Raw genomic sequence first — 27,195 nt, 5'->3', positions numbered from 1 at the left:
TTGCATTTTCTCTGTTTATTAGGTTTGCAGAGTAGGCAAATGGATAAAGACAGAAAGCAGGGTGGTGGTTGTCAGGGGCTGTGGGAGGGGGAGGCGAGTTCGGTCCAGTGGAGCCTCAGGTTTCAGGAAGAAAGAAGATGGAGATGCATGGTGGTGATGGCTGCACAAGAGATGAATGGACTTGATGCCACTCACCTGTGCACTAAAAATGCTTAAGTGGTCAATTTTATGTTGTGTTTGTTTCACCACAGGAAGGAAAAAAGAAAGAGAAAAAACCCCGTCACAAAGGACAAATATTGTATGATTCCACTCATATGAGGTCCTGAGAGGAGGCAAATTCTTAAAAATCAGGCGTACACTGGTGCTTGCCAGGGCTGGAGAGGAGGGAGAATGAGGTATTAGTACATAATTGGGACATAGTTTCATTTTTGATGTAAAACAATCTGTGGCTGGATGGTGATGCTGGTTGTACAATGATGTGAGTTTCCTTAATACCACTGAACTGTACACTTAAAAGTGGGTAAGATGGTAAATTTGATGATTTTCAAAAATTAAAACAAATTGTTGAAAAGCTGAACATTTGTGGGCAAACATAGCAGCACCTGAACACTTTACAGTCTGTAAAACACTTTCACACTCAACACCATGCAAGCTACCCCAGGCCTGTGATGGGAACATTTACTATCTCAATGTCACCTGGGAAAACTAAGGCTCTGACTTGCCCCCAAGTGGGGAAACTGGCAGGTCGGTCTGTTTTCTGGACCATGCCATTTCCTTAGAGGAAGAGAATTCCTTCAACCTTCCAGTAGTCTAAAAAATGTACTTTCCTTCCATAAATGCTCCCTGTGAGCTTGAGATGAGTCATAAACATCAATTACCTCTTGTCCAAGAAGTGAGCTCAGAGGCCTGAGTCCCTAGGGGCCACAGAAAGCTGAGGCCAGCTTTCTGGCTTCTCCTTCTGGCGGGGCCAGTGGGGACCCTCTGTGACTGGCATCAAGTGTCAACTCACTTCTGCAACAGCCCCACCTTGGGGGGAGAGCTGCCTGAACTCCTCCTTCACAGAGACTCTTGGACCCACTCTGCTGTGTCCCCATCTTTGTGTCTTCCATGAGTGGGGGGAGATTTGGCATCATGCAGCCCTCCCTGATGGGGATAAGATGGAAGCAGTGACAGACTTCATTTTCTCGGGCTCCAAAATCACTGTGGATGGTGACCGCAGCCATGAAATTAAAAGACATTTGCTTCTTGGAAGAAAAGTTATGACCAACCTAGACAGCGTATTAAAAATCAGAGACATCACTTTGCTGACAAAGTCCCCGGTAGTCAAAGCTTTGATTTTTCCAGTAGTCATGTTTGGATGTGAGAGTTGGACCATAAAGAAGGCTGAGTGGTGAAGAATCGATACTTCTGAACTGTGGTGTTGGAGAAGACTCTTGAGAGTCCCTTGGACAGCAAGGAGATCCAACCAGTCCATCCTAAAGGAAATCAGTTGGGAATTTTCATTGGAAGGACTGATGCTGTAGCTGAAACTTCAATACTTTGGCCACTGGATGTGAAGAGCTGACTCATTTGAAAAGACCCCGATGCTGGGAAAGATTGAAAATGGAAGGAGAAGGGGATGACAGAGGATGAGCTGGTTGGATGGCATCACCAACTCAATGGACATGAGTTTGGGTAAACTCTGGGAGTTGGTGTTGGACAGGGAGGCCTGGCGTGCTGCAGTCCATGGGGTCGCAAAGACTGAACGACTAACTGAACAGAACTGAAGAACGTATAAAACATTTCAAAAGGATAAATCTGTAGATAGATACATGTATAATGGAATCACTTTGCTATTCACCTGAAGCTAATACAATATTGTAAATCAACTATACTTTAATAAAACATGGAAACAAACAAGTCACTCCCTACTGAGTTCAAATGTGAGTTGATGCTGGAGAAGTAGGGCCAGAGACCCTCACCAGGGGGAAACCCTTCCTGCTGGAATGTCAGACCCTGGGGAGGGCAATAGAGGAGCCCCTGCTACTTGTGCTGGATCTCTACAATCCTAACTCTCTCGCTTTCTCCCATTTTCAAAGCTCCCCTACTCCTGGCCTCTCAATGCTAGTCTCCCTTTCTCTCCTTATTCTTCCCTCAGTGTCTTCTTCAGTCCGAAATACGTGGTTTCTCCTCTTGACCCTGCACAGGTCTCTGCTCCCCGCATTGCTCTAGGGGTGGCCCAGCCGGGCCCTATTGCAGACTCTCATAGATCCAGGTGAGCTCCTCCAACTTCTTCTCCAGCTCCTGGGCTTTCTGCCTCATGTTCTCAGCTGATGCTGTCTTTGCCCCCTCCTGCAAGTCCTGTGCGTCTTTCACCAGGGAGTACACGTCCAGCCCTATGAATATACCTGAGAAGACTCCTCTCCCGATGCGGGCTGTTCTATTCACTGCCAGAGGTGTGCCTCCGAAATGTGTGCTCACCTCTTGGGGAGGTGGGCCAGAGAGCCCCCAGGTTTCTATGTAGGACTGAGCAGTCGCTACTAATTGAGGGTTGCGTCTGGCCTCCCTGATGGCATGAATATGCCTCCGCAAGTCTTTAACTTGGTAGAGATCATTTAGACAGCATTTTACTTTGTCTGTGTTAAGGGAACTGGCCTGGGTTTCTGCTGATGACGTGTTTACAGTTTCCACCACCATGGTGGACAAACCTGTCACAGCAGCTGCTGCTCCCAGCCCTATTCCAGCGGCTGAGAGTCCCAGACTGAGGCCTGCTGTAAAGGGTGCCAGAACCAGGCCAAGGATGCTCAGGGCACCAGACGCAATACCAGTGGAGGAGGCCACCACATTGGAGATGGTGCAGTCCCTGTGCACCTTGTCAACACTGTCTGCGAGCTCACGGAGCTTTCTTATGCTTTCCTTCAGCTCCTGTTTTACCTGAGGAAACTCCTTCAAAAACCTCTCCTTTTCCTGCTGGTATTTTTGCAGGAGCCTGTCTTGGTCCTCCCCGGTCAAGATAGTTTGCACCTTGATCAGATATTCACGGAGTCCATCTGCCTCTTCCCTGTAACAGTGAACATTAAAGTCTTAGAAAGACAGTTTGCTTGTCTATGAAACAGGCCTAACAAGCTCTATCCTGCATAAACCACAGAAATTTTATTGTAAATTACAATATTTTACCAATGTAAAAATTTTTCCAACCGTAAACCCTCATTTGGATATTGTTAGTGCTTCATGTACTTATTCAATCATGGAATAAATAAGCAAAGGTCAGCTTAGGAGACCTTTAACTTAAGAGAGATATTTGATAAAGACACCTCAAAGGCAGACCAATACCATCACTTCCAGAATGTGTGTAAAATGGGAACTTCACAGATAAACAGGGAATTGGGATTAGAGCAGAAAACCCTTCATTCAGGGACTTTAGTGTATAGTGAGGAGTCCTCTTTTTCTTTGCTCTTGGCTGCTAGGATGTGGTTCCTAGGCCCCAAGAATATTCAGGCTGATAGGAATGTCCTCGTCTGCCTGGGACTTTGGCCACTGGACAGTCTGACAAGTTGACATGTGGTGGGCCTCTGGGTCCCGTGGTATCAGTTCTAACCTCTGGAGGAGCTGGACGCTAGGGCATTAGTCTGACCTCTGGGAGGGGCTGGAGATGAGAGGTCAGGGTAATGTGCTGTTAAATAGGGTGAGCGTCCCTGGCGGGCAGTGCTCCATGTGTCCTGCCCCACTGAATCCAGGACAGTAATGCATCCTGGGGACAATGAAAGCTTCATGTGTGAAACCTGCCCAGACCCTGTGGCTGGTGGGAAACTGCATCCTTCCCTGTAATAAACCATAACTGGGATCCTGATGCTTTAAGTGACTCTGTGCATCTTCTATGGAGTTCTAAAATCTGAGGGTGGTTGTGGGATCCCCCAAATTTGCCCTTGATGGAAAATGTAAGGGCAGTCCTGGGACTGTGCCCTCATACTTTTCAGATGGGCTAACTGTGCATCTAGAATTTTTTTTTTTTTTAAATCGAAACTCAGCTAGAAGGACCCTTAACAATCATTTTGCCTGGCATCTGCTCTCACCCAAGCCTGATACCCTGGCCTTCTCTGCAGGAGGACACTGGGCCTGCCACTGCCCATATTGACTGGGAAGCAGGAGATGAGCTGTGCGCCCTGTTCCCGTGGGCCCTCCAGCCCACCTCACTGACTCCTGAGCCAGCACCCAGCACCCCTGTCCTCTCAGGGGTCACATGTTAATTTGTGACAGCCTCATGAGCCTGCACCTCAAGGCTGTGTGCAACCTTATGGAACCTCTAAAGGTTCAAGAGACTTGAGGAAATGCCCATCTGAATGGCTGAGCCTGAAGAGACCGGCACTTGCACAGCGGGTGGAGGAAGTGTCTTCCTCTTGGGTGGGGACGCGCGAGGCTCCTCAGAATCCCTCAAATGACACCCAATCGCAGCTACTCACAAGGACCCTGGAGGTTCCCTGAGCCACACAGCCTTCCCACTGTCAGGGCGGCTTCAGGTGGATTAGAAGAGGGTCCCAGATGGAGTGAGAATCCAGGTCCCAGGCAGGGTGTGGAGGACATGGTCACCAAGGGCCCTCTAGCCCAGCTTGAGGGGATCCCATCAGGGAGGGAAGAAATGTCCCCCTCTCCCACTCCAAGGACCTCTGCTAGGGTCACAGCACCTTCAGTCCTGTGTCCTCGGGGCCTCCTCTCCTCAATGTAGTCCTGGCCCTGCTGCCCAAGCCTGCCTACTAGTCCTCCAACCTGGACCCTCTGCTCCACCCTGACCCCTAGGTCTGACCCTGGTGCAGGTCTCTCTGGGCCTTTGGATGAGATGATTACACTTGGTTCCCCACCTCTGACTTTGCAGTTCACTCTGAGGCCATCACTACAATCCATAGACTGAATTGCTATTCCCACTGGACACATAACGCATAACAAATCTGAGACTCAAAGTCTTAAACCCACAGGCCCAGAGTTGGGCAGGGCTAGATCCAGGATCCCACCAGCTCTAAACAGTTCCCTTCCAGCCTCTCTGCCTTATTGGCCAGCAGGAACCTGCAGTGTTGCTATAATTCCTAAGATGGGGAGTCAAAGAGTTTTAGTCAGAATCCCAGGAACACAAAATGATGTTTGGGTCAGGATTTTCCAACTTGACCCAAAGGAAGTCCTTCTTGGTTCTCATCTCCAGGGAGAAGGTCCCTGATTCTTCCCAACAAGCTTATTTTAAAATTAACTTTGATTGAGCACCTACCCTGTGTTAGCAATCATGAAAAGCGCTTGCATGCATTTTCTCAGAGTCCTCACTATATACTGAACAGAGGATGAAGCAGAGAGTAGTTCAGTAATTTGTCCAAGGTCATATGACCTGCCCTTCCTTACAGGTTTCGTCTCTTCTCTACCCAACGTCATTCAATGCCAACAAATAACATGGAGGAAACATTCCACATAGGATCTTGAGGAGGAACATCCTCGACCCCAACCATAGGATCTTGCCTGGAGGAAACTAGCCAGTGGGGGCATGTTGGTGACATTCCTGGTGTACCTGCATTGTTACCTGGACAAATTGGCCTTGGTCACAAAATTTTCCCAGGGTTTGTCTTCTGTGAGCAAGAATTGCAGGTGTTCCCAGCTCACACTCTTCTGGAAATAGTCAATGGCATCCTCAACAAAGGTTTGGCTCTCTAGACAGAAATTAAAAATTGAAGATTCGAATAAACCATGGTGTGATGTAAACGATATCGAGTATTAGTGGTTAAAGTTCACCTTTCTGAGCAGCATTCATCTGGCACGCTGTTGATGGATTTCTCTGGGGTCTCAGGTGGACTTTAAGCACCAGCCCCAATTCATAAGTTAATGCCCAGACCCACCCACTCTGCAATGACTGTATTAGAAGATAGGGGGCTTCAAGGCAGTAATTAGGTGAAATGAGGCCTTCAGTGTGGGCCTTAATTCAGTAATACCAGTGTCCTTATTAAATGAAGAGACGTCAGATCTCTTCCTCTCTCTTCCCTGAAGTACTAAGTGTTCTTAGGTTTCCTTTTTCTCATGCATCACTAAGGGCGAAGTGAACTCAGGGCTCACATGGAGGGAACCCACAGCACTAGATCTGTGTGTTGACTGCTTAGGGTGCTGTGGGTGGAGGAAATAACTGAGCACCTGGGTTTCTGTGGGCTTCCCTTGTAGCTCAGTTGGTAAAGAATCTGCCTGTATTACAGGAGACCCGAGTTCGATCCCTGGGTTGGGAAGATCCCTGGGTTGGGAAGATTCCCTGGAGAAGGAACTGGCAACCCACTCCAGTATCCTTGCCTGGAAAATCTCATGGACAGAGGAACCTGGTGGGCTGCAGTCCATGGGGTCACAAAGAGTCGGGCACGACTGAGCAAGTAACACTTACTTAGGGCTTCCCTTGTGGCTCAGCTGGTAAAGAATCCACCTGCAATGCGGGAGACCTGGGTTCGATCCCTGGGTTGGGAAGATCCCCTGGAGAAGGGAAAGGCTACCCACTCCGGAAGTGCGGTGGCTGCGACAGACAGTGCAGGAAGAGTGGCTGAGAGGAGCTACTCCACATTCAAGATCAGGAGGGGCAACTCGCCCAAGTAAGGAGCAGCGGCTGCGCTTTGCTGGAGCAGCCGTGAAGAGATACCCCATGTCCAAAGTAAGAAAACCCAAGTAAGACGGTAGGTGTTGCAAGAGGTCATCAGAGAACAGACAGACTGAAACCATAATCACAGAAAAATAGCCAATCTGATCACACTGAAGACAGCCTTGTCTAACTTAGTGAAACTAAGCCATGCCGAGTGGGGCCACTCAAGACGGAGAGGTCATGGTGGAGAGGTCATGGTAAAGGGGTCTGACAGAATGTGGTGGTCCACTGGAGAAGGGAATGGCAAACCACTTCAGTATTCTTGCCTTGAGAACACCATGAACAGTATGAAAAGGCAAACTCATAGGATGCTGAAAGAGGAACTCCCCAGGTTGGCAGGTGCCCAATATGCTACTGGAGATCAGTGGAGAAATAACTCCAGAAAGAATGAAGGGATGGAGCCAAAGCAAAAACAATACCCAGCTGTGGATGTGGTTGGTGATAAATGCAAGGTGCGATGCTGTAAAGAGTAATATTGCATAGGAACCTGGAATGTTAGGTCCATGAATCAAGGCAAATTGGAAGTGGTCAAACAGGAGATGGTAGAGTGAACGTCGACATTCTAGGAATCAGCGAACTAAAATGGGCTGGAATGGGTGAATTTAACTCAGATGACCATTATAGCTACTACTGCGGGCAAGAATCCCTCAGAAGAAATGGAGTAGCCATCATAGTCAACAAAAGAGTCTGAAATGCAGTCCTTGGATGCAGTCTCAAAAATGACAGAATAATCTCTGTTTGTTTCCAAGGCAAACCATTCAATATCACAGTTATCCAAGTGAATGCCCCAACCAGTAACGTGGAAGAAGCTGAAGTTGAACAGTTCTGTGAAGACCTACAAGACCTTTTAGAACTAACACCCAAAAACGATGTCCTTTTCATTATAGGGGACTGGAATGCAAAAGCAGGAAGTCAAGAAACCCCTGGAGTACCAGGCACATTTGGTGTTGAGGTACACAATGAAACAGGGTAAGGCTAATAGAGCTTTGCCAAGAGAATGCACTGGCCATAGCAAACACTCCTTTCAACAACACAAGAGAAGACTCTACACATGGACATCACCAGACGGTCAACACTGAAATCAGACTGAGTATATTCTTTGTAGCTGAAGAATGAGAAGCTCTATACAGTCAGCAAAACAAGACCAGGAGCTGACTGTGGCTCAGATCATGAACTCCTTATTGCCAAATTCAGACTTAAATTGAAGAAAGTAGGGAAAACCACTAGACCATTCAGAAGTGAAGTGAAATCGCTCAGTCAAGTCCGACTCTTTGCGACCCCATGGACTGTAGCCTACCAGGCTTCTCTGTCCATGGGATCCTCCAGGCAAGAATACTGGAGTAGGTTGCCATTTCCTTCTCCAGGAGATCTTCCCGACCCAGGGATTGAACCCGGGTCTCCCGCATTGTGGCAGATGCTTTAGCATCTAAACCACCTAAGCAAATCCCTATGATTATACAGTGGAAGTGAGAAAAAGATTTAAGGGACTAGATCTGATAGAGTGCCTGATGAACTATGGATGGAGGTTTGTGACATTGTACAGGAGACAGGGATCAAGACCTTCCCCATGGAAAAGAAATGCAAAAAAGCAAAATGACTGTCTGAGGAGGCCTTACAAATAGTTGTGAAAAGAAGAGAAGTGAAAAGCAAAGGAGAAAAGGAAAGATATAAGCATCTGAATGCAGAGTTCCAAAGAATAGCAAGGAGAGGTAAGAAAGCCTTCCTCAGTGATCAATGCAAAGAAATAGAGGAAAACAGCAGAGTGGGAAAGACTAGAGATCTCTTTGAGAAAATTAGAGATACCAAGGGAACACTTTATGCAAAGATGGGCTCGATAAAGGACAGAAATGGTATGGACTGAACAGAAGCAAAAGATATCAGGAAGACATGGCAGGAATACTCAGAAGAACTGTACAAAAAAGATCTTCATGATCCAGATAATCAGGATGGTGTGATCACTCACCTAGAGCCAGACATCCTGGAATGTGAAGTCAAGTGGGCCTTAGAAAGCATCACTATGAACAAAGCTAGTGGAGGGGATGGAATTCCAGTGGAGCTATTTCAAATCCTGAAAGATGATGCTGTGAAAGTGCTGCACTTAATATGCCAGCACATATGGAAAACTCAGCAGTGGGCACAGGACTGGAAAAGGTCAGTTTCCATTCCAATCCCAAAGAAAGTCAATGCCAAAGAACGCTCAATCTACGGCACAGTTGCACTCATCTCACACACTAGTAAAGTAATGCTCAAAATTCTCCAAGCCAGGCTTCAACAATATGTGAACCATGAACTTCCAGATGTTCAAGCTGGTTTTAGAAAAGGCAGAGGAACCAGAGATCAAATTGCTAATATCCGCTGGATCATCGAAAAACAAGAGAGTTCCAGAAAAACATCTATTTCTGCTCTATTGACTATGCCAAAGCTGTTGACTGTGTGGATCACAAGAAACTGTGGAAAATTCTGAAAGAGATGGGAACACCAGATCACCTGACCTGCCTCTTGAGAAACCTATATGCAGGTCAGGAAGAAACAGTTAGAACTGGACATGGAACAACAGACTGGTTCCAAATAGGAAAAGGAGTACATCAAGGCTATATATTGTCACCCTGCTTACATAACTTCTATGCAGAGTACATCATGAGAAACACTGGACTGGAAGAAGCACAAGCTAGAATCAAGATTGCTGGGAGAAATATCAATAACCTCAGATATGCAGATGACACCATCCTTATGACAGAAAGTGAAGAGGAACTAAAAAGCCTCTTGATGAAAGTAAAAGTGGAGAGTGTAAAAGCTGACTTAAAGCTCAACATTCAGAAAACAAAGATCATGGCATCTGGTCCCATCTCTTCATGTGAAATAGATGGAGAAACAGTGGAAACAGTGTCAGAATTTATTTTGGGAGGCTCCAAAATCACTGTAGATGGTAATGGTAGCCATAAAATTAAAAGACGTCTCCTCCTTGGAAGGAAAGTTATGACCAACCTAGACAGCATATTCAAAAGCAGAGACATTATTTTGCCAACAAAGTTCTGTCTAGTCAAGGTTATGGTTTTTCCAGTAGTCATGTATGGATGTGAGAGTTGAACTGTGAAGAAAGCTGAGCGCCAAGAATTGATGCTTTTGAACTGTGGTGTTGGAGAAGACTCTCGAGAGTCCCTTGTTCTGCAGGGAGATCCAACCAGTCCACACTAAAGATCAGTCCTGGCGGTTCTTTGGAAGGACTGATGCTAAGTTGAAACTCCAATACTTTGGCTACCTCATGTGAAGAGTTGACTCACTAGAAAAGACTCTGATGCTGGGAGGGATTGGGAGCAGGAGGAGAAGGGGAATGCCAGGAAGAGATGGCTGGATGGCATCACCGACTCGATGGACATGAGTTTGGATGAACTCCAGGAGTTGGTGATGGACAGGGAGGCCTGGCATGCTGCGATTCATGGGGTCACAAAGAGTAGGACACGACTGAGCAACTGAACTGAACTGGGTGTCTGCATGGGCATTTGAGAACAATAGAACTAGTTCCTGCCTGAGGCAGTCACCTGGTAATCAGGTGTTTATATATGGGACCACTGGGCAGGTGCCCTAGCACAGCACTGGAGAGAGGGGATTCTAGAGAAGGGGAGAGGGGAGTCTAGAGAAGGGGAGAGGTTTCTACTTGGAACTAACACATTCCACGTAGAGGGGACAGCACGGCACTAGGCAGGCCCTACTATGTGGCAGGCCTTGGCTCAGGCCACGGACACACATTATATTTGGTCCTCATCACAACATAGGGAAATATTCCTCTCATCTTACAGGTTCGGTCAGGTAAGGTGCTCCAGGTCACACAGCTGTGGGAGCCAGCAAAGGCCAGATTGGGGTTCAGTTTAGAGTCCACTGACCCTCACAGAGCAGCTGGGTGGGCAGCAGGGCGAGAGGTGGAGGAAACAGCCTCTGTGTTGACACCCCAGGGTCTGGGAGCAGAAGGAGGCTTGCACCAAGGGAGAGGGCAGGAGAAGCTCCAGGGGACCTCCTCTCCCTGTCCCGCCTGGCCTTGGGGACTAGCTCTGCTGTGCCCGCCCCCTCCATGGGCTGTCCTGGCCTCACTTCTGAGTCTATAGCTGGGGGTCAGGAGGCAGGGGGAGGAAGTTAGCATCTTGTCTGTGGCTCCCTGAGGAGAGGACCAGGAAAGAGGCTGTGGGGACAGACCGCCAAGTGTTAGGGGACTTCCCCTTGCCTCTCTGGGGGATGCTTATCCACGCCTTTCTCAGTTCTTGATTACTCGGCAGGTTAATTGGGCCTGGAGCCACCACCCTCAATTCTGGGTCACAAGTAGGAACCTGCTAGAGACGAGGTGGCTGACTACCTGAGCAGTCCTTGGGATCTTCTGAGCTCATGGTGGCAGCAGCAGGGTCTCAGAGATGTCCCTTCAGCTCACCGGTCTGTGTCAGGCTGGAAGAAGGTGACGTTTCACCCTTGGGGAAGAGAAAACAGTTGTGGGCTTGATCACGCGTGAGCGGTGGCTGAGGGGGCAGCGAGGGGCGAGGTCCCGGGTGGTTTCCCCTGGAACGGCCGCCAGTGCCAGCGGGGACTTAGCCCCGCGTGGTTCTGTCCCCTGGGCTCTGCAGAGCACCTGTTAAGGAAAGTCACTCATCCTCCCGCCGTCCTCCACAGCCAGAGCTCTGCTCTCCTGCTGGAGTACAAGAGAGGATAATCAGACAGGAGAGAGCCATCTGCGAAGTTACAGGAGCAATAACACCAGAGACAGCAGAACAGGTAGGAAGGGATACTCTGGAAATTACATGAGGCTGGGAACACTTGTGTTACTAATTGGTTATAGGTGATATTGATCCACTGTCTATGACGTGCAGGCTCCTGAAACCCACCTAAACTTAGGTCAGTCCAAGTTTTCACATATCTGCTGGAGCCCAGCCTTGAACCCAAGTCTTTCTGATCCAAATCCCAGGTTTGTGATGACTATGCTCTACTTGCTTTAATGTACAAAAATGTCTCTTTGTGGATACAGGTTAATTGGAAAATGACTCTTTTTATCGCAAAATGTTGTCATGCACTCTGTGCTCGAGTCTCTGCCTTGATAAAGTCCCCGGTGCTATAGCTCCCACGGCACACATCTTCCTCACTTCTGCAATAGCCTTTATCCCACAAATCTTTTTTCTGGAGTCCCACCAGCCGCACTCCAATCCCTGCAGCCCTGCCCTGGTCAGCTGAGGCCCTGATTGGTGTCATCTTTGCTGTCCACTCCTGATTGTTGGACATCAGGCTGTTTTTAATTCTTTGTGTAAATAGTAGTGCAAAGAACACTTTTCTTGCATAAAACTTTGCCTCCATTTAAGATTCTTTCATTAAGCTGTTTCTAGAAGTAGAATGACTGGATCCAAGGGTATCAACACCTAACATTTTTTCTTACTTAAGCTACTTTGTTATGCAAAGAAACTGTACACATTTACATTCACACATATCATATGTGATGGTGTTCATCCTTTGTCTTATCTCTGTTATTTTTTTAAATAGCAGATCTTTATATAGAGAGAACTTCTTTTGATTCGGGTTGTGACTATCTTGTGTTGGGAGATGAGAAAAGAAAGCATGGTAATTACACTGAGGTAGTATTTTAAGAAGGCAAAAGAGTACTTATTTAGTATTCTTGCTGAGACCTGACTGAAATGATAGTTAAAGTCCTTATAGTTACAGTAACAGCTACTTGTGAGAGTGGCTTGTATTTCTGATTTTGCTCTGCACTGGTACTTACTCTAAGACTTTGTAAATTATAATCCATATTGTTCTGATAACCAGGAGGTGTGTACCACTGTATCCTTGTTTGCAGCTAAGGAAGCTGGAGCATAGATGTTCTGTGATTTGCCCAAAGTCAGAAACCTTGTTCATGGAGAACCGGATCCCACCCCACTCTCTGGGCTCAAGATCCCATGCCCGGCTTCTTGTCACTTTGCTGCTAACAACAATAATAAATAAAGAGCAGAGATGGCAGTGACAGGAACCCAGAGTCTTCACCCTCACTCCCTCGGATGAAAATTATGACTGCTTTTTATTTACCTGTTGCACCTTTATCCTTGCTCTGGTCTCCCCTCTCAGTAGATGGAGTTACTGAGACAATCATGGGTAAAACTGCCCCTGCCATTCTCTACAGCACCCAGTCTAGAGTGGCCCAACTTCCTTAGTGTTCCCCCAAACCCCTAACCCGAGGCCAGATCCTAGAATCTTTCTTTCTATCACCTTCCCTCTGCAATGCCCAGGGTTTCCCTCAAGAATAGTAACCATCAGCTTGATAACTAGGGAGTATGCCTGGTGACGAGGCTGTGGCCACTGACTGTGTGGATGGGAGAGAATTTACACAGACAGGCCCATCTCCAGGCATGTGGGAGAGGAGAGCTGGCTGGTCCCCTGCCTCCTTCTCTGCCTCGAAACTGTAGGACCCCAGGAGCCAGGGAAGCCAATTGAAATTGGGAAACACAAGGACCAAGAGACAAGGCAGAGAGTGGAGGAGAGCGTGGGCAGAAAGGGCTGATCCTGGATGATGCCAAACACTTGAAAATGCATTTGGACCCTCCACCTCGTCCTTCTGTCCTTCCCTGCCCTTCTTGTCCTGGTCCTGACCCTTGTCTGGGGCCTCAGCTGGGTGTGGATGCTGGACAGTGCTTCTGCTGCTGCATTAATATCCAGGGCATCCTCCTCTGTTAGCCTCTGATTGGTTACTCCCCGAAAAGCCTATCAGTGGGAGAGAGGAGAGCCCTGAAAAGACTCCCCGCCCAACTATATGGCCAGATGCAGAGGCCTCCCCTCCATGTGGGCAGAGATTCTCACCAAATGTCTTGTCCATGTGGCTGCAAGTTATCCGCCTTGGGCAGGGAAAGGAGAGGTTAGGGCAGGATCAAGTGCAGGGTCCTTAGACCATCACCAGGCCCTCCTGATGCTCCTACTCCTATCTTCCGCACCCTCCTGACTCCACGGGGCCTGGTTGACTCCCAGCTGCCTGGACTCTGATTCCCCCCGGCCTCCAGGCCTTTGCTCAGGCTGCCCCTCCCCCTTCAAGGCCTTGTCCCACCTGCCTCACCAGGTGAAACGTTACCTGTATTTAGAGTTCCCTCTCCAAAGCCTCCCCGCCCTGCTGTCTCCCCCAGTTCCTCTCCAGTCTCCCCTGGAATCTTGCACTTTCCTGGTTGCAGGTCTGTTTGTGTGGAGTTTCTGCAGCTCCCAGCACTGGGCAGGGGCCCTGTCTCTTCTCTGCTGCTCCTCCAGCTCCAGGGCCTCCGGGGCTCCCTCCACCCTCCTGGGCACAGCCTGGCTAGAATACGAGGTGTGGGACCCGTTACTGGGACATGAGGCAACCAGCTTCGTGAAAACACAGCAGCACACCACTTTTACCTGCAGTTGGGTGATTCCATTTCTTTTCCTTTTCTGTTTTGATAAAAGCTCTTTCTGACACAGAGTGCCATCAGGTTTCTGAGCATTTCCTTTTATGGGAGTCCCTTGCTTTCCAAAAGGTCAGCCTCTCCAGTAAACTGTGAAGTGAGGCCTATATCTTCTTCACACTAGGCCATCTTGGTTTAGGAAAGCTTTTGTAGGAATACTATACTTTCAGGTGGCAGGAAACACCTGTATTTCCTCATGTCTCCTTACTCTAGCCATGATATTTTTACAGCAGAAGAAAGAGGAAGAGAGAATTGTGGAAAGACATGGGGTCCTTCTAAAATCTGAATAATGCCTTACTGCACTGGAGGGTCCTTTAAAGGCAGGAAAAAACAGTGTATTCCTTTTTGATTGCAGTAGGTACCTGTTAAGTAAATCCTGCTTTAAGGAGATAAAGCAGCAGACATGCAGGAAGGAAGGTAGGGAGTCTGGGAGAGCAGGAGAGGAGGAGGAGAGAAAAGGAAAGAGGGAGAAGGTAGAAGGCAGATAAAAGGAGGAAGAAGAGAAACAAAAAGCTCTAATCCATTAGTGAACCCTAAAGGGATCTAAAGGTAAACCAGAAAGAAAAAAAATCTACAAACATACTGGAAGAAATGAAAACATACTGGAGAAAACTGTCTCACCAAGACACAAATCCCAGAAACCAATGACCTCTTAAAAATTAGAAATTGCTAAGGACTCTGTAAACCAAATCAAAATACAAGAGATCTGGAGACAATGTCTGCAATACTTAGAGAAGATAAAGGTGAATGTCTCCAACACACAGAGAAGCTACAAACCCATATCAGCCGACTGAATCCAGACTGTGAGGTCCTTTGCCAATAGTACTTCGTCTGCTCCATGGCCTTCTTTCCAGCCCCTCCACCCGCTCCATCCACCCTCACTCTCCAGCCTGCCTGCCTTACTCACCTTCGCACTGCCAGCACTTGGCACAGTCCCAGAAGATACCAGCTGCTCACTGCATACTGGTCATACTCGGGCTGCTGAGGGGCACACTCATGCAGGTTCTAGGCACTTCCTCCCTCAGATCTTTCTTCCAGAAACACCTGCTCCTACCACGTGGCAAAGTTATGCTCATCTTTCAACGCCCAATCCTGGCAACACTTCATCTGAGAAACCCCCGGGAAAGCCCCTGCGCTGCTCCCGTGGTCCCTGGGAGAGGGCCCTAAGCCCACCGCTTAGCCATTCTGGGCATGTCACCTACAACCCTCGTAGTCTCAGTTCAGTTCCGTTCAGTCACTCAGTCGTGTGTCTAACTCTTTGCAGTCCCATGGGTTGCAGCAAGCCTGGCTTCCCTGTCCATCACCAACTCCTGGAGCTGGCTCAAACTCTTGTCCATTGAGTTGGTGATGTCTGTAGTCTTGTCCATGAAGGCAACAATGACACCAGTGACTTTGGTCCCAGTGGCCCAGCGTGGGTGATCAGGCCATTTGGATGGATGCAGGGTCCACAGGAAGGGCTGAGAGCACACTGCTCTTTTCTACCCCAGCTTATTTCCACCTGACAATAGGCCTATTTGGGAGGACTTTTATAGGAAGTCCAGAGTCTTAGTGACTCAGGAAAGTCTACCAGAGAGGGCCAACCCTGTTTCCTCTGCCCATGGGGACTCTTTTCCGGGGAACCTAAGAGGAAATAGGGTTTGTTCTCTCAAGAGAGCATCAGTTAAGGCGCCCACTTCCTCTCCCACTGTCATTAGCAACTGACTCAGAAGTGCGGGCAGGACCAGGAGGGGGCAGCAGGGGGAGTCCCCAAGGCCAGGAGGGGCAGGGGAGGTGGCCTCCCAGCATCCGGAGCTTCTGCTGCCCTCTCCCTTGGTCTCAGCCTCCTCTTGCTCGCAGGCCCTGGGGCATCACCACAGAGGCTGCTTCCTCCAGCTCTTGCCCTGCTGTGCACCCAGCTGCTCTGCGAGGGTCAGCGGACCCTGGGCTAAAGCCCAGACTGGCCTTTGCCGCATCCCACCTGTGTGACCTGGAGCTCCTTAACTGACCTCACCTGTAAAATGGAAATAGTGTTTCCCTATGTGTTCATGAGGGTGGATACCACGCGTGTCCGTGGCCTGGGCCAGTGCCTGCCGCACAGTAGGTCCTGCCCAGTGGGCTGCTGTCCCCTCTACCTGGAATGTGTTAGTTTCAGGTGGAAACATCTCCCTCTCTTTAGCATCCCCCCTGCCCCATGCTGTGTTACGGCGTTTTCCCAGTGCTCCCATATATAAGCACCTGCTTACCAGGTGTGACTGCCTTAGGAAGATACTGGTCCTATGGACCTCAAGCACGCCTGAGGACACCCAGGTGCTCCATTGTTTCCCCCACCCACCTGCCCCCCAACCAATCAATACAGAGTTACTTGTGCGGGTTCCCTCCAGGCAAGTTCAAGTTTCCTTTCTCCCTTAGTGATGCAGGGAAAAGAGAAAAATTTAGAAGCCTTCCTGCTCGGGGGGGGGGGGGGGTAGAGAGAGAAAGAAATCCAATGACTCTTCTAATAAGGGCACCAATCTTACTGGATTAGGACTCTGCACATATGGTTTCTTTTTACCTAATTACTGCCTTAAAGGCCTTATCTCCTAATACAGTCATTGCAGGGGGAAGGAGGCATCAGGATTTCAACTTATGAATTAGGGGCAGGGGAACGGACTACCTGTAACCCCAGGTGAATCCATGAACAGTACCCCAGTTGCTTTTGCTCAGGAAGGTGAACTTGAGCCAGTTTGTGTGTGCTCTTGTTTGCTCAGTCACTCAGTCGTGTCCAAACTTTGCAACCTCATGGACTGTAGCCTGCCAGGCTCTTCTTTCCATGGATTCTCCAGTCAAGAATACGGCAGTGGGCTGCCAGTTCCTCCTCCAGGGGATACTCCTACCCAGGGATGGAACCCACGTCTTATGTGTCTCCTGAATTGCAGGCAGATTCTTTACTGCTGAGCCACTTTAAACTCAATACCATTTATGTTCCACCATAATTTCTTGGAATCTTTTTCCTTTTTTTTCTGTGTAGAGAGCCAAAACTTTACTGACGTCGTCACTGAGTATTTCCCAGAGAGAGTAAACAGGGAAGAACTGCCGTTCCTGCTCACTGCAGACAATGCCTGGAGAGTTTTGTGGCTGAGGCCAAACTGTCCAGGTAAACCACACAAGTGTGCCAGGAATTTTACCCAGATCCCTTGGGAAGACCTCCCCAGGCTAGCTTCCTCCTGGCAGACACACCTCCTCCAGGCAGGATCCTAAGGTTAGGATCGAGGTTCTTCCTTCTCAAGATCCCATCAAGAATGTTTCTTCCATGTCATTTGCTGGCAGTAAACAGCCTCAGGTTGAGAAGAGTTGAAACCCATAAGGAAGGGGCAGGTTATGTGACCTTGGACAAGTTACTGAACTACTTTTGGCCTTAGTTTCTTCATCTGTTCAATTTTATTGTGGAGAAAACTGAGATCATGCATGCAAAGTGCTTCACATGATGGCTGACACAGAGCAGGTGCTCAATTAATGCTAACTTAAAAAAAACTTGTTGTGAAGAGATGGGATCAAAGTTATTTTCCCTAAAGATAAGAACCAAGCTGGACTTCTTTTGGGATATGTCAGAAAATTCTGATAACAACATCACTTTGTGTTCCAAGACCTTAGAGAATTAACACCAGAAAAGATGTCCTTTTCATTGTAGGGGACTGAAAAGCAAAAGTAAGAAATCAAGAAACACCTGGAGTAACAGGCAAATTTGGCCTTGGAGTACAGAATGAAGCAGGGCAAAGGCTAATAGAGTTTTGCGAAGAGAACACACTGGTCATAGCAAACACCCTCTTTCAACAACACAAGAGAAGACTCTACACAGGACATCACCAGATGGTCAACACTGAAATCAGATTGATTATATTCTTTGCAGCCAAAGATGGAGAAGCTCTATACAGTCAACAAAAACAAGACCAGGAGCTGACTGTGCCTCAGATCATAAATTCCTTATTGCCAAATTCAGACTTATATTGAAGAAAGTAGGGAAAACCGCTAGACCATTCAGCTATAACCTAAATCAAATCCCTTATGATTATACAGTGGAAGTGAAAAATAGATTTAAGGGTGTAGATCTGATAGAGTGCCTAATGAACTATAGACAGAGGTTTGTGACATTGTACAGGAGACAGGGATCAAGACCATCCCCAAGAAAAAGAAATGCAAAAAAGCAAAATGGCTGTCTGGGGAGGCCTTACAAATAGATGTGAAAAGGAGAGAAGCGAAAAGCAAAGGAGAAAAGGAAAGATAAAAGCATTTGAATGCAGAGTTCCAAAGAATAGCAAGGAGAGGTAAGAAAGACTTCCTCAATACAATATTGTAAAGTAATTAGCCTCCAATTAAAATAAATAAATTAAAAAAAGAAAGCTTTCCTCACTGATCAGTGCAAAGAAATAGAGGAAAACAACAGAATGGGAAAAACTAGAGATATCTTCATGAAAATTAGAGATACCAAGGGAATATTTCATGCAAAGATGGGCTCAATAAAGGACAGAAATTGTATGGACCTTACAGAAGCAGAAGATATGAAGAAGAGGTGGCAAGCGTACACAGAAGAACTGGACAGAAAAGATCTTCACAATCCAGATAATCACAATGGTATGATCACTCACCTAGAGCCAGGCATCCTAGAATGTGAACTCAAGTGGGCTTTAGGAAGCATCACTACAAACAAAGCTGGTGGAGGTGATGGAATTCCACTGGAGCTATTTCAAATCCTGAAAGATGATGCTGTGAAAGTGCTGCACTCAATATGCCAGCACATTTGGAAAACTTAGCAGTGGGCACCGGACTAGAAAAGGTCAGTTTTCATTCCAATCCCAAAGAAAGGCAATGCCAAAGAACCCTCAAATTACCACACAATTGCACTCATCTCACACACTAGTAAAGCAATGCTCAAAATTCTCCAAGCCAGGCTTCAACAGTATGTGAACTGTGAACTTCCAGATGTTCAAGCAGGTTTTAGAAAAGGCAGAGAAACCAGTGATCAAATTGCCAACATCTGCTGAATCACTGAAAAAGCAAGAGAGTTCCAGAAAAACATCTATTTCTGCTTTATTGACTATGCCAAAACCTTTGACTGTGTGGATCACAAGAAACTGTGGGAAATTCTTCAAGAGATGGGAATACCAGACCACCTAACCTGCCTCTTGAGAAATCTGTATGCAGGCCAGGAAGCAACAGTTAGAACTGGACATGGAACAACAGACTGCTTCCAAATAGGAAAAGGAGTACATCAAGGCTGTATATTGTCACCCTGCTTACTTAACTTGTATGCAGAGTACATCATGAGAAACGCTGGGCTGGAGGAAGCACAAGCTAGAATCAAGATTGCCAGGAGAAATATCAATAACCTCAGATATGCAGAAGACACCACCCTTATAGCAGAAAGTGAAGAACTAAAGATCCTCTTGATGAAAGTGAAAGAGGAGAGAGAAAAAGTTGGCTTAAAGCTCAACATTCAGAAAAAGAAGATCATGGCATCCGGTCCCATCACTTCATGGGAAATACATAGGGAAACAGTGAAAACAGTGTCAGACTTTATTTTGGGGGGCTCCAAAATCACTGCAGATGGTGATTGCAGCCATGGAATTAAAAGACGCTTACTCCTTGGAAGGAAAGTTTTGACTAACCTAGATAGCATATTAAAAAACAGAGACATCACTTTGTCAACAAAGTTCCATTTGTCAAGGCTATGGTTTTTCCAGTAGTCATGTATGGATGTAAGAGTTGGCCTATAAAGAAAGCTGAGCTCCGAAGAATTGATGCTTTTGAACTGTAGTGTTGAAGAAGACTCTTGAGAGTCCCTTGGACAGCAAGGAGATCCAACCAGTCCATCCTAAAGGAGATCAGTCTTGGGTGTTCATTGGAAAGACTGATGCTGAAGTTGAAACTCCAATACTTTGACCACCTTATCCGAAGAGCTGACTCATTTGAAAAGACCCTGATGCTGGGGAAGATTGAGGACAGGAGGAGAAGGGGACAACAGAGGATGAGATGGCTGGACGGCATCACCGACTCGATGGACAAGAGTTTGAGTGAACTCTGGGAGGTGGTGATGGACAGGGAGGCCTGGCGTGTTGCGATTCATGGGGTCGCACGGAGTCAGACACGACGGAGTGATTGAACTGAACTGAACTGAATGGCAAATGAAATATCTCAAGCTGCTGCCTGTTTATGCTGTTTATACTCTGTTCATACAGCTCTGTTTAACTGGTAAAGAAAAGTAAAAGCATGCAAATCAAACATTTTTAAATACAATAGAAATTAATGCAAATGAATTTTAGGTTTTTGTGACCTGAACAATATTCAGGATTAAATTAATCTCTGGTACTAAAGTTAAAGTTTGTGGTTTAAGTTTGTTAATTAATAGACACATCTTTAGAGTCATCAATATTAAGTATAGTACTTCCCCATCAGCATACTTCTGTACTTGTTTCCTATGTCTGATTAATTTTTCCCAAACATGGATAATTAAGCAAATATATACATATAAATAAAAAGTAGGCCTAGCACCAAGGAATATGATGGACTCATGGAAGGCAGCAACCACTCTGGTAACGAGGAACAAATATATTGATTATCAGTGCTTTCTATGGAAAATTTTGCAATCAACAGGGCAAAATGATGGGGAAAATGTTCACATACTTAAGTATGGGAAAAACTTTCTGGCTTATACAGAATTTAATTTAAACCTTAGGCTAAACAAAACAGCATGCTTATGACCTATTAAACATACATTGTTATATTCTTAAACCATTAAAATAAAAAAATATATTTAAAAGTTAAAATGGAGTAACTGGTTCAGACATGGAAAATGGAGCTAATGGCCATTGTGGACATGGTTTTAGACGTATTATTACTAAGAACTTGAGGTTCCTAAACTGTAACAGATTTAAAGATACCACCATCTGTTCTGAAAACAATATCTGCTAGCAGCTGCCAACTGCAACCTGACAGCGTCAAGATCTCATCTTGTAATTATAAAAACTTTCTCTTACTTTAGGAATGGTAATGGCTTTGCCAACAAAGGTCTGTCTAGTCAAGGCTATGTTTTTTTCCAGTGGTCATGTATGGATGTGAGAGTTGGACTGTGAAGAAAGCTGAGCACTGAAGAATTGATGCTTCTGAACTGTGGTGTTGGAGAAGACTCTTGAGAGTCCCTTGGACTGCAAGGACATCCAGCCAGTCCATTCTGAAGGAGATCAGTCCTGGGATTTCTTTGGAGGGAATGATGCCGAAGCTGAAACTCCAGTACTTTGGCCACCTCATGCGAAGAGTTCACTCATTGGAAAAGACCCTGATGCTGGGAGGGATTTGGAGGCAGGAGGAGAAGGAGACGACAGAGGATGAGATGGCTGGATGGCATCACTGACTTGATGGATGTGAGTTTGAGTGAACTCTGGGTGTTGGTGATGGACAAGGGAGGCCTGGCGTGCTGCGATTCATGGGGTTGCAAAGAGTCAGACACGACCAAGCAACTAAACTGAACTGAACTGAACTGAATGGCAAATGAAATATCTCAAGCTACTGCCCCCAAGAAGAAGACACTAGATTATTTAGCCAGAATAGTATAAGATGGGGAGAAGGCAATGGCACCCCATTCCAGTACTCCTGCCTGGAAAATCCCATGGACGGAGGAGCCTGGCAGGCTGCGGTCCAGGGGTTCGCTGAGGGTCGGACACGACTGAACGACTTCACTTTCACTTTTCACTTTCATGCATTGGAGAAGGAAATGGCAACCCACTCCAGTGTTCTTGCCTGGAGAATCCCAGGGATAGGGGAGCCTGGTGGGCTGCCGTCTATGGGATCACACAGAGTCGGACACGACCGAAGTGACTTAGCAGCAGCAGCACCAGTATAAGATAATAAAATTGCTTTAAATTGTATTTATATTTTTGAAAAAGAGACATGTGGAGTGGCCAATAGCTCCTGTTATATTTGATTAATACCCCCGAAAAAGTTAAAACCAAAATTTAGACTATATGGTTTTTCCAGTGGTCATGTATATGGATGTGAGAGTTGGACTGTGAAGAAAGCTGAGCACCGAAGAATTGATGCTTTTGAATTGTGGTGTTGGAGAAGACTCTTGAGAGTCCCTTGGATTGTAAGGAGATCCAACCAGCCCATTCTAAAGGAAACCAGTCCTGGGTGTTCATTGGAAGGACTGATGCTGAGGCTGAAACTCCAATATTTTGGCCACCTCATCCAAAGAGTTAACTCATTGGAAAAGACCCTGATGCTGGGAGGGATTGGGGGCAGGAGGAGAAGGGGACAACAAAGGATGAGATAGCTGGATGGCATCACCGACTTGATGCACATGAGTTTGGGTGAACTCTGGGAATTGGTGATGGACAGGGATTCCTGGCGTGCTGTGCTTCGTGGGATTGCAAAGAATTGGACGTGACTGACTGACTGAACTGAACTGAACTGAACTGAAGATGTTACTTGGTTACTAGAAGGCGCATAAAGAGAAAATACTGAAAAATTACTTTCCTGTTTGACATCTAAAATAGTAGAATATATTCAGAAAATAACAAATAGGGCATTTTCAGCATTATCCTTACCTTACCTCAGGTCAGTTCAGTACCGTACCTACTAATTTTCAAATATTTGTTCAGGTGCTATAACAAAGCAATCAAAGAGAAATGTGTTTTGTTTTTATGATACAAAATATTGGTGCTAAGCTTGGGTCTAGGGACTATTTCCAACACTGTGTCCATTCCCCAAATTGAGGCAGGACCACACCGCATTTCAGCAGGAAGCAGCCAAAGCGGTCCTTGCTTTATTACCTCAAAATTTGGGGAAAGGTGAGAAGAGAGTGGAAACTAAAAATGAGTTCCTCTGGCAGGTTTATAATTAACTTCTATTTCCAAAATTTTATTCCCTTTCCTGTTCCATTCCTGTTCCTCCTCACAATTGAGAAGTATTGAAAAAGGGGGCAGGGGACAGAGGGATGTGACCAAGCAGGACCCAAAGAGACCTTCCCAGGACAGAACTCTCCTCCACCCTATGTCCTCTGCCTACCTTATTTTCATAAAAGCATGTTAGCATCCTAGGCCTCCCCCAAGTTCCAAAGAATAGGTTAATTCAGAGAAATGAGAAAATGTAGAAACAAACAAAACAAAAGAGTTAGCAAGACAAAATAATAATTGTTTAGCCATTAAACAAATCCAAGAACTTTTATTTCCTTCTCAAAAGCTATGGATAATATTCTGAATCATGTCATTTGAGCTGTCTTACAGATACCAAAAGCACCACCAGGTGGAAGAAGTTTACTGCATGTTAACTGCAAGGATGTAGACCCCAGACCAGTTGAAACCAGAAGATTGATGATGTTGATCCTGGTTACCTCATCACTTACTCATCAAAAAAATATCCATGAGCTGATCACACACTCACAATGCTCTCCCTTACCCTGTTTCTGAAAATCTTTTTGGGGAAGATATTCAGGAATTTGGGCCCTTTAAGCACTAGCTACCAGGACTCCTGTGGAAAATTCTTAAAGAGATGGGAATACCAGACCATATTAACTGCTTCCTAGGAAATCTGTATGCAGGTCAAGAAGCAACAGTTTGAACTGGACATGGAACAACAGACTGATTCCAAATTGGGAAGGGAATACGTCAAGACTGTATATTGTCACCCTGCTTATTTAACTTATATGTAGAGTACGTCATGTGAAATGCTGAGCTGGATGAAGCACAAACTGTAATTAAGATTGCCAGGAAAAATATCAATAACCTCAGATATGCAGATGACACCACCCTTATGGCAGAAAGAGAAGAAGAACTAGAGAGCCTCTTGATGAAAGTGAAAGAGGTGAGTTAAAAAGCTGGCTGAAAACTCAACATTCAAAAAACTAAGATCATGGCACCCAGTCCAATCTATTCGCCAGCAGTTCATGGAAAATAGATGGGGAAACAATGGAAACAGTGACAGAGTTTATTTTCTTGGGCTCCAAAATCACTGTAGATGGTGACTGCAGCCATGAAATTAAAAGGAGCTTGCTCCTTGGAAGAGAAGCTATGACAAACCTAGACAGCACATTAAAAAGCAGACACATTACTCTGGTGACAATTGTCCATCTAGTCAAAGCTATGGTTTTTCCAGTAGTCATGTATGGATGTGAGAGTTGGACCATAAAGAAAGCTGAGCTCCAAAGAATTGATAATTTCAAACTGTGGTGCTGGAGAAGACTCTTGAGAATCCCTTGGAAAGAGATCAAACCAGTCAATCCTAAAGGAAATCAGTCCTGAATATTCATAGGAAGGACTAATGCCGAAGCTGAAGCTCCAATACTTCGGCCACCTAATGAGAAGAACTGACACATTTGAAAAGACCCTGATGTTGGGAAAGATTGAAGGCAAGAGGAGAAGGGGATGGCAGAGGATGAGATGATTGGATGGCATCACCGACTCCATGGACATGCATTTGAGCAAGCTCTGGGAGTTGCTGATGGACAGGGAAGACTAGCATGCTGCAGTCCATGGGGTCACAAAGGGTCGGACGCAACTGAGCTGCTGAACTGAAATGAACTGACAGGACTCCTTGCTTGATGCCCTGCAATAAATGTTGCAGTTTCCTTTACCACAACCCAGTGTCAGTAGGTTGGCTTGAAGGTGCATGGCTGAGAGCACCCGAATTGGCTTGGAAACACTCCATCTGGGTTGTCTTCCCCACATAGGACCTCCTATCACTCAAAACCACATCCTGAGCAGAGGATCCAGCAAGTGTAGGAAGGCAGAGCCCTGCACCCCTCTGCTTGGTTTCGTGCCCCTCTTCAGAGACAGGGTGGGTGAATGAACCGTCATTCCTTGCCTCTCAGAAGAAACCCTTTTCTCCGCATCAGCATCAGCACAGCACCCTGAGGGTAGCTTCAAGGAGGCCACAGAAAGAGAGGGTGTGACTCTCTCATCCTCCTCCACCCCCTCTACTTTCTCCAAATGCCTAAAGGGCTGAGTACCCGGAATATACACCTTCCTTCTGGGGTCAGTGCTTACGTCTCAGGAGTCCACATCTTGAGCTGAGCCCACCTGAGCAGGTGCCACCCTCCCTCTGCTCTGTTTAGGAGCCCCAAGGTGGGAGGAAGCCCTCAGATACACCTGCCTCCACATCCATGCTCTGCCCCTGCTTAACCTGCTGCCTCGGGCCATGGCCTCACCTCTCTGAGCTTTGTTTCCTTCTGTCAATTAGTGTCAATCATCCTTTTCTCAGACATTCATCCTGAGGATGGGGAGATGGGTGGGGATCCTATGCCACCTGCTTACCCAGGAAACTTCCTCTGGCTGAGTGTGAACAAGATCCAGTTGTTCGCTCCTCTGCAGATGCAGCTGCCTTCTGTGTGTCTCTGCAATAACCACACACACTCCCTGGGCCCAGATATACCCAGAGAAGAAAAGGGGGAAGTGAACACCCTCACATCTGTCACTCACATCAAACAAACATCCTGCCCACCACACCCCACCATGGCCTAATCCCTCCAGGGATTAGGGACCAGGGACCAGCCCTCCTGCTGGTCCCCTTTGAGAAATAAGCCTAGCCCTGACATGCCAGATCCTTCCTGGCTCAGCACATCCTGTTTTGGGCTCCTTTGTCATGAAGCATTTAACAGGAGGCTTCCTGTGTGCTATTTTGGATCTGTCAGGACTTTCTGTTCCTTATTAATTCCTGAATATTCAATATTTTTCAATACAGTGATAAGTACCCTCTTCCTTCTTATGAACCATATGGTAAAAGTGATTGTTTACAACTCTCTCTTTAATACGGATCACCTATGTTTTGTAAGTCTGGAATTTTAATCTTTATCTTTGCTCAGAATAACTACCTTGTAAGATAGTATATTCAAAAGCAGAGACATTACTTTGTCGACTAAGGTCCGTCTAGTCAAGGCTATGGTTTTTCCCATGGTTATGTATGGATGTGAGAGTTGGACTGTGAAGAAGGCTGAGCATTGATGCTTTTGAACTGTGGTGCTGGAGAAGACTCATGAGAGTCCCTTGGACTGCAAGGAGATCCAACCAGTCCATTCTGAAGGAGATCAGTCCTGGGATTTCTTTGGAGAGAATGATGCTAGAGCTGAAACTCCAGTACTTTGGCCACCTCATGCGAAGAATTGACTCATTGGAAAAGACTCTGATGCTGGGAGGGATTGGGGGCAGGAGGAGAAGGGGACAACCGAGGATGAGACGGCTGGATGGCATCACTGACTCACTGGATGTGAGTCTGAGTGAACTCTGGGAGTTGGTGATGGACAGGGAGGCCTGGCGTGCTGTGATTCATGGGGTCACAAAGAGCCGAACATGACTAAGCGACTGAACTGAACTGAACTGAACTGAAGACAGTATATATGCCGACACCATGTTGATTAAAACACCTTTGCTCCATCAGAGCTTTGGTCCCCGTGTTTTTCTCTCTCTCTCTCTCTCTCACTCTCTTTCTTTTTCAGGCTAATTTCTGGAGTGCAGAAGCTCTCTCGGTTCCCTTTCCTGCCCAGGGTTCTAGGACCCTCTTGAGAAGGCACTCTGCACCCTCACCCCCTCGAGAGGGCATCTGAGGCCTTCATGAACAGAGCAAGTGCCGTGTCAGGGACTTTATTGGCTTTATGTGTAAGCTAAGGAATATCAGCCTCGTTCTCCCTCCTTTACTTTCTTATCGTCGACCCCAGACCACCAGGTTCCGGTCCATTAAAGGACCTCAACAAGTGGCGCCTGAACAGGGACATTTAGAAACTTGCAGCGAGCACCGAATAACCTGGAACTTGGACTGGACATTTCACAGGGACCAATTGTGGTCATAGTATCTATTTCTTTTGCTATAATCAGTCATAATTTATACAGGCCTATGTCCCACTTCCTTTTGTTATAGCCATAGGAAATTTACAATTTAATAACCCTTTACGTTCTGTAACTTGTATTAATTGCAAACTATATACTTATCTTAACTCCTCTCTCTCTTTAAGAAATGATTCTCTTTCGATTCTTCGATCTGGATGTAATTTGCGGTTACCAGTAAATCTCCAACGACCCTGGGAAGAAGGTCCCATGGCCAGACTTGCTTCAATTTTGTGCTACTCTTGATTCATTTTAATCATAGTGCCTACAACTGGAAACAAATCAAATTTCATTTTACAAATATAATAAAATAGGGGGAATT

General features: G+C 46.4%; 1 protein-coding gene across 1 annotated transcript; it reads right to left on the bottom strand.

Moving 5' to 3' along the window:
• LOC102172428 (apolipoprotein L3) lies at window positions 1–25,424 on the bottom strand. The gene is made up of 4 exons (XM_013976767.2): window positions 25,311–25,424; window positions 10,971–11,079; window positions 5,537–5,663; window positions 1–3,040 (listed from the first exon to the last, which is right to left on the bottom strand). The coding sequence occupies exons 2-4, from the start codon at window positions 10,999–11,001 to the stop codon at window positions 2,230–2,232; spliced, it is 969 nt and encodes a 322-aa protein (XP_013832221.1). The 5' UTR covers window positions 11,002–11,079; window positions 25,311–25,424; the 3' UTR covers window positions 1–2,229.

The sequence above is a fragment of the Capra hircus genome, chromosome 5 (genome assembly GCF_001704415.2).
Source record: "Capra hircus breed San Clemente chromosome 5, ASM170441v1, whole genome shotgun sequence".
Taxonomy (NCBI): domain Eukaryota; kingdom Metazoa; phylum Chordata; class Mammalia; order Artiodactyla; family Bovidae; genus Capra; species Capra hircus.
This window is presented reverse-complemented; position numbering and strand designations above follow the sequence as displayed.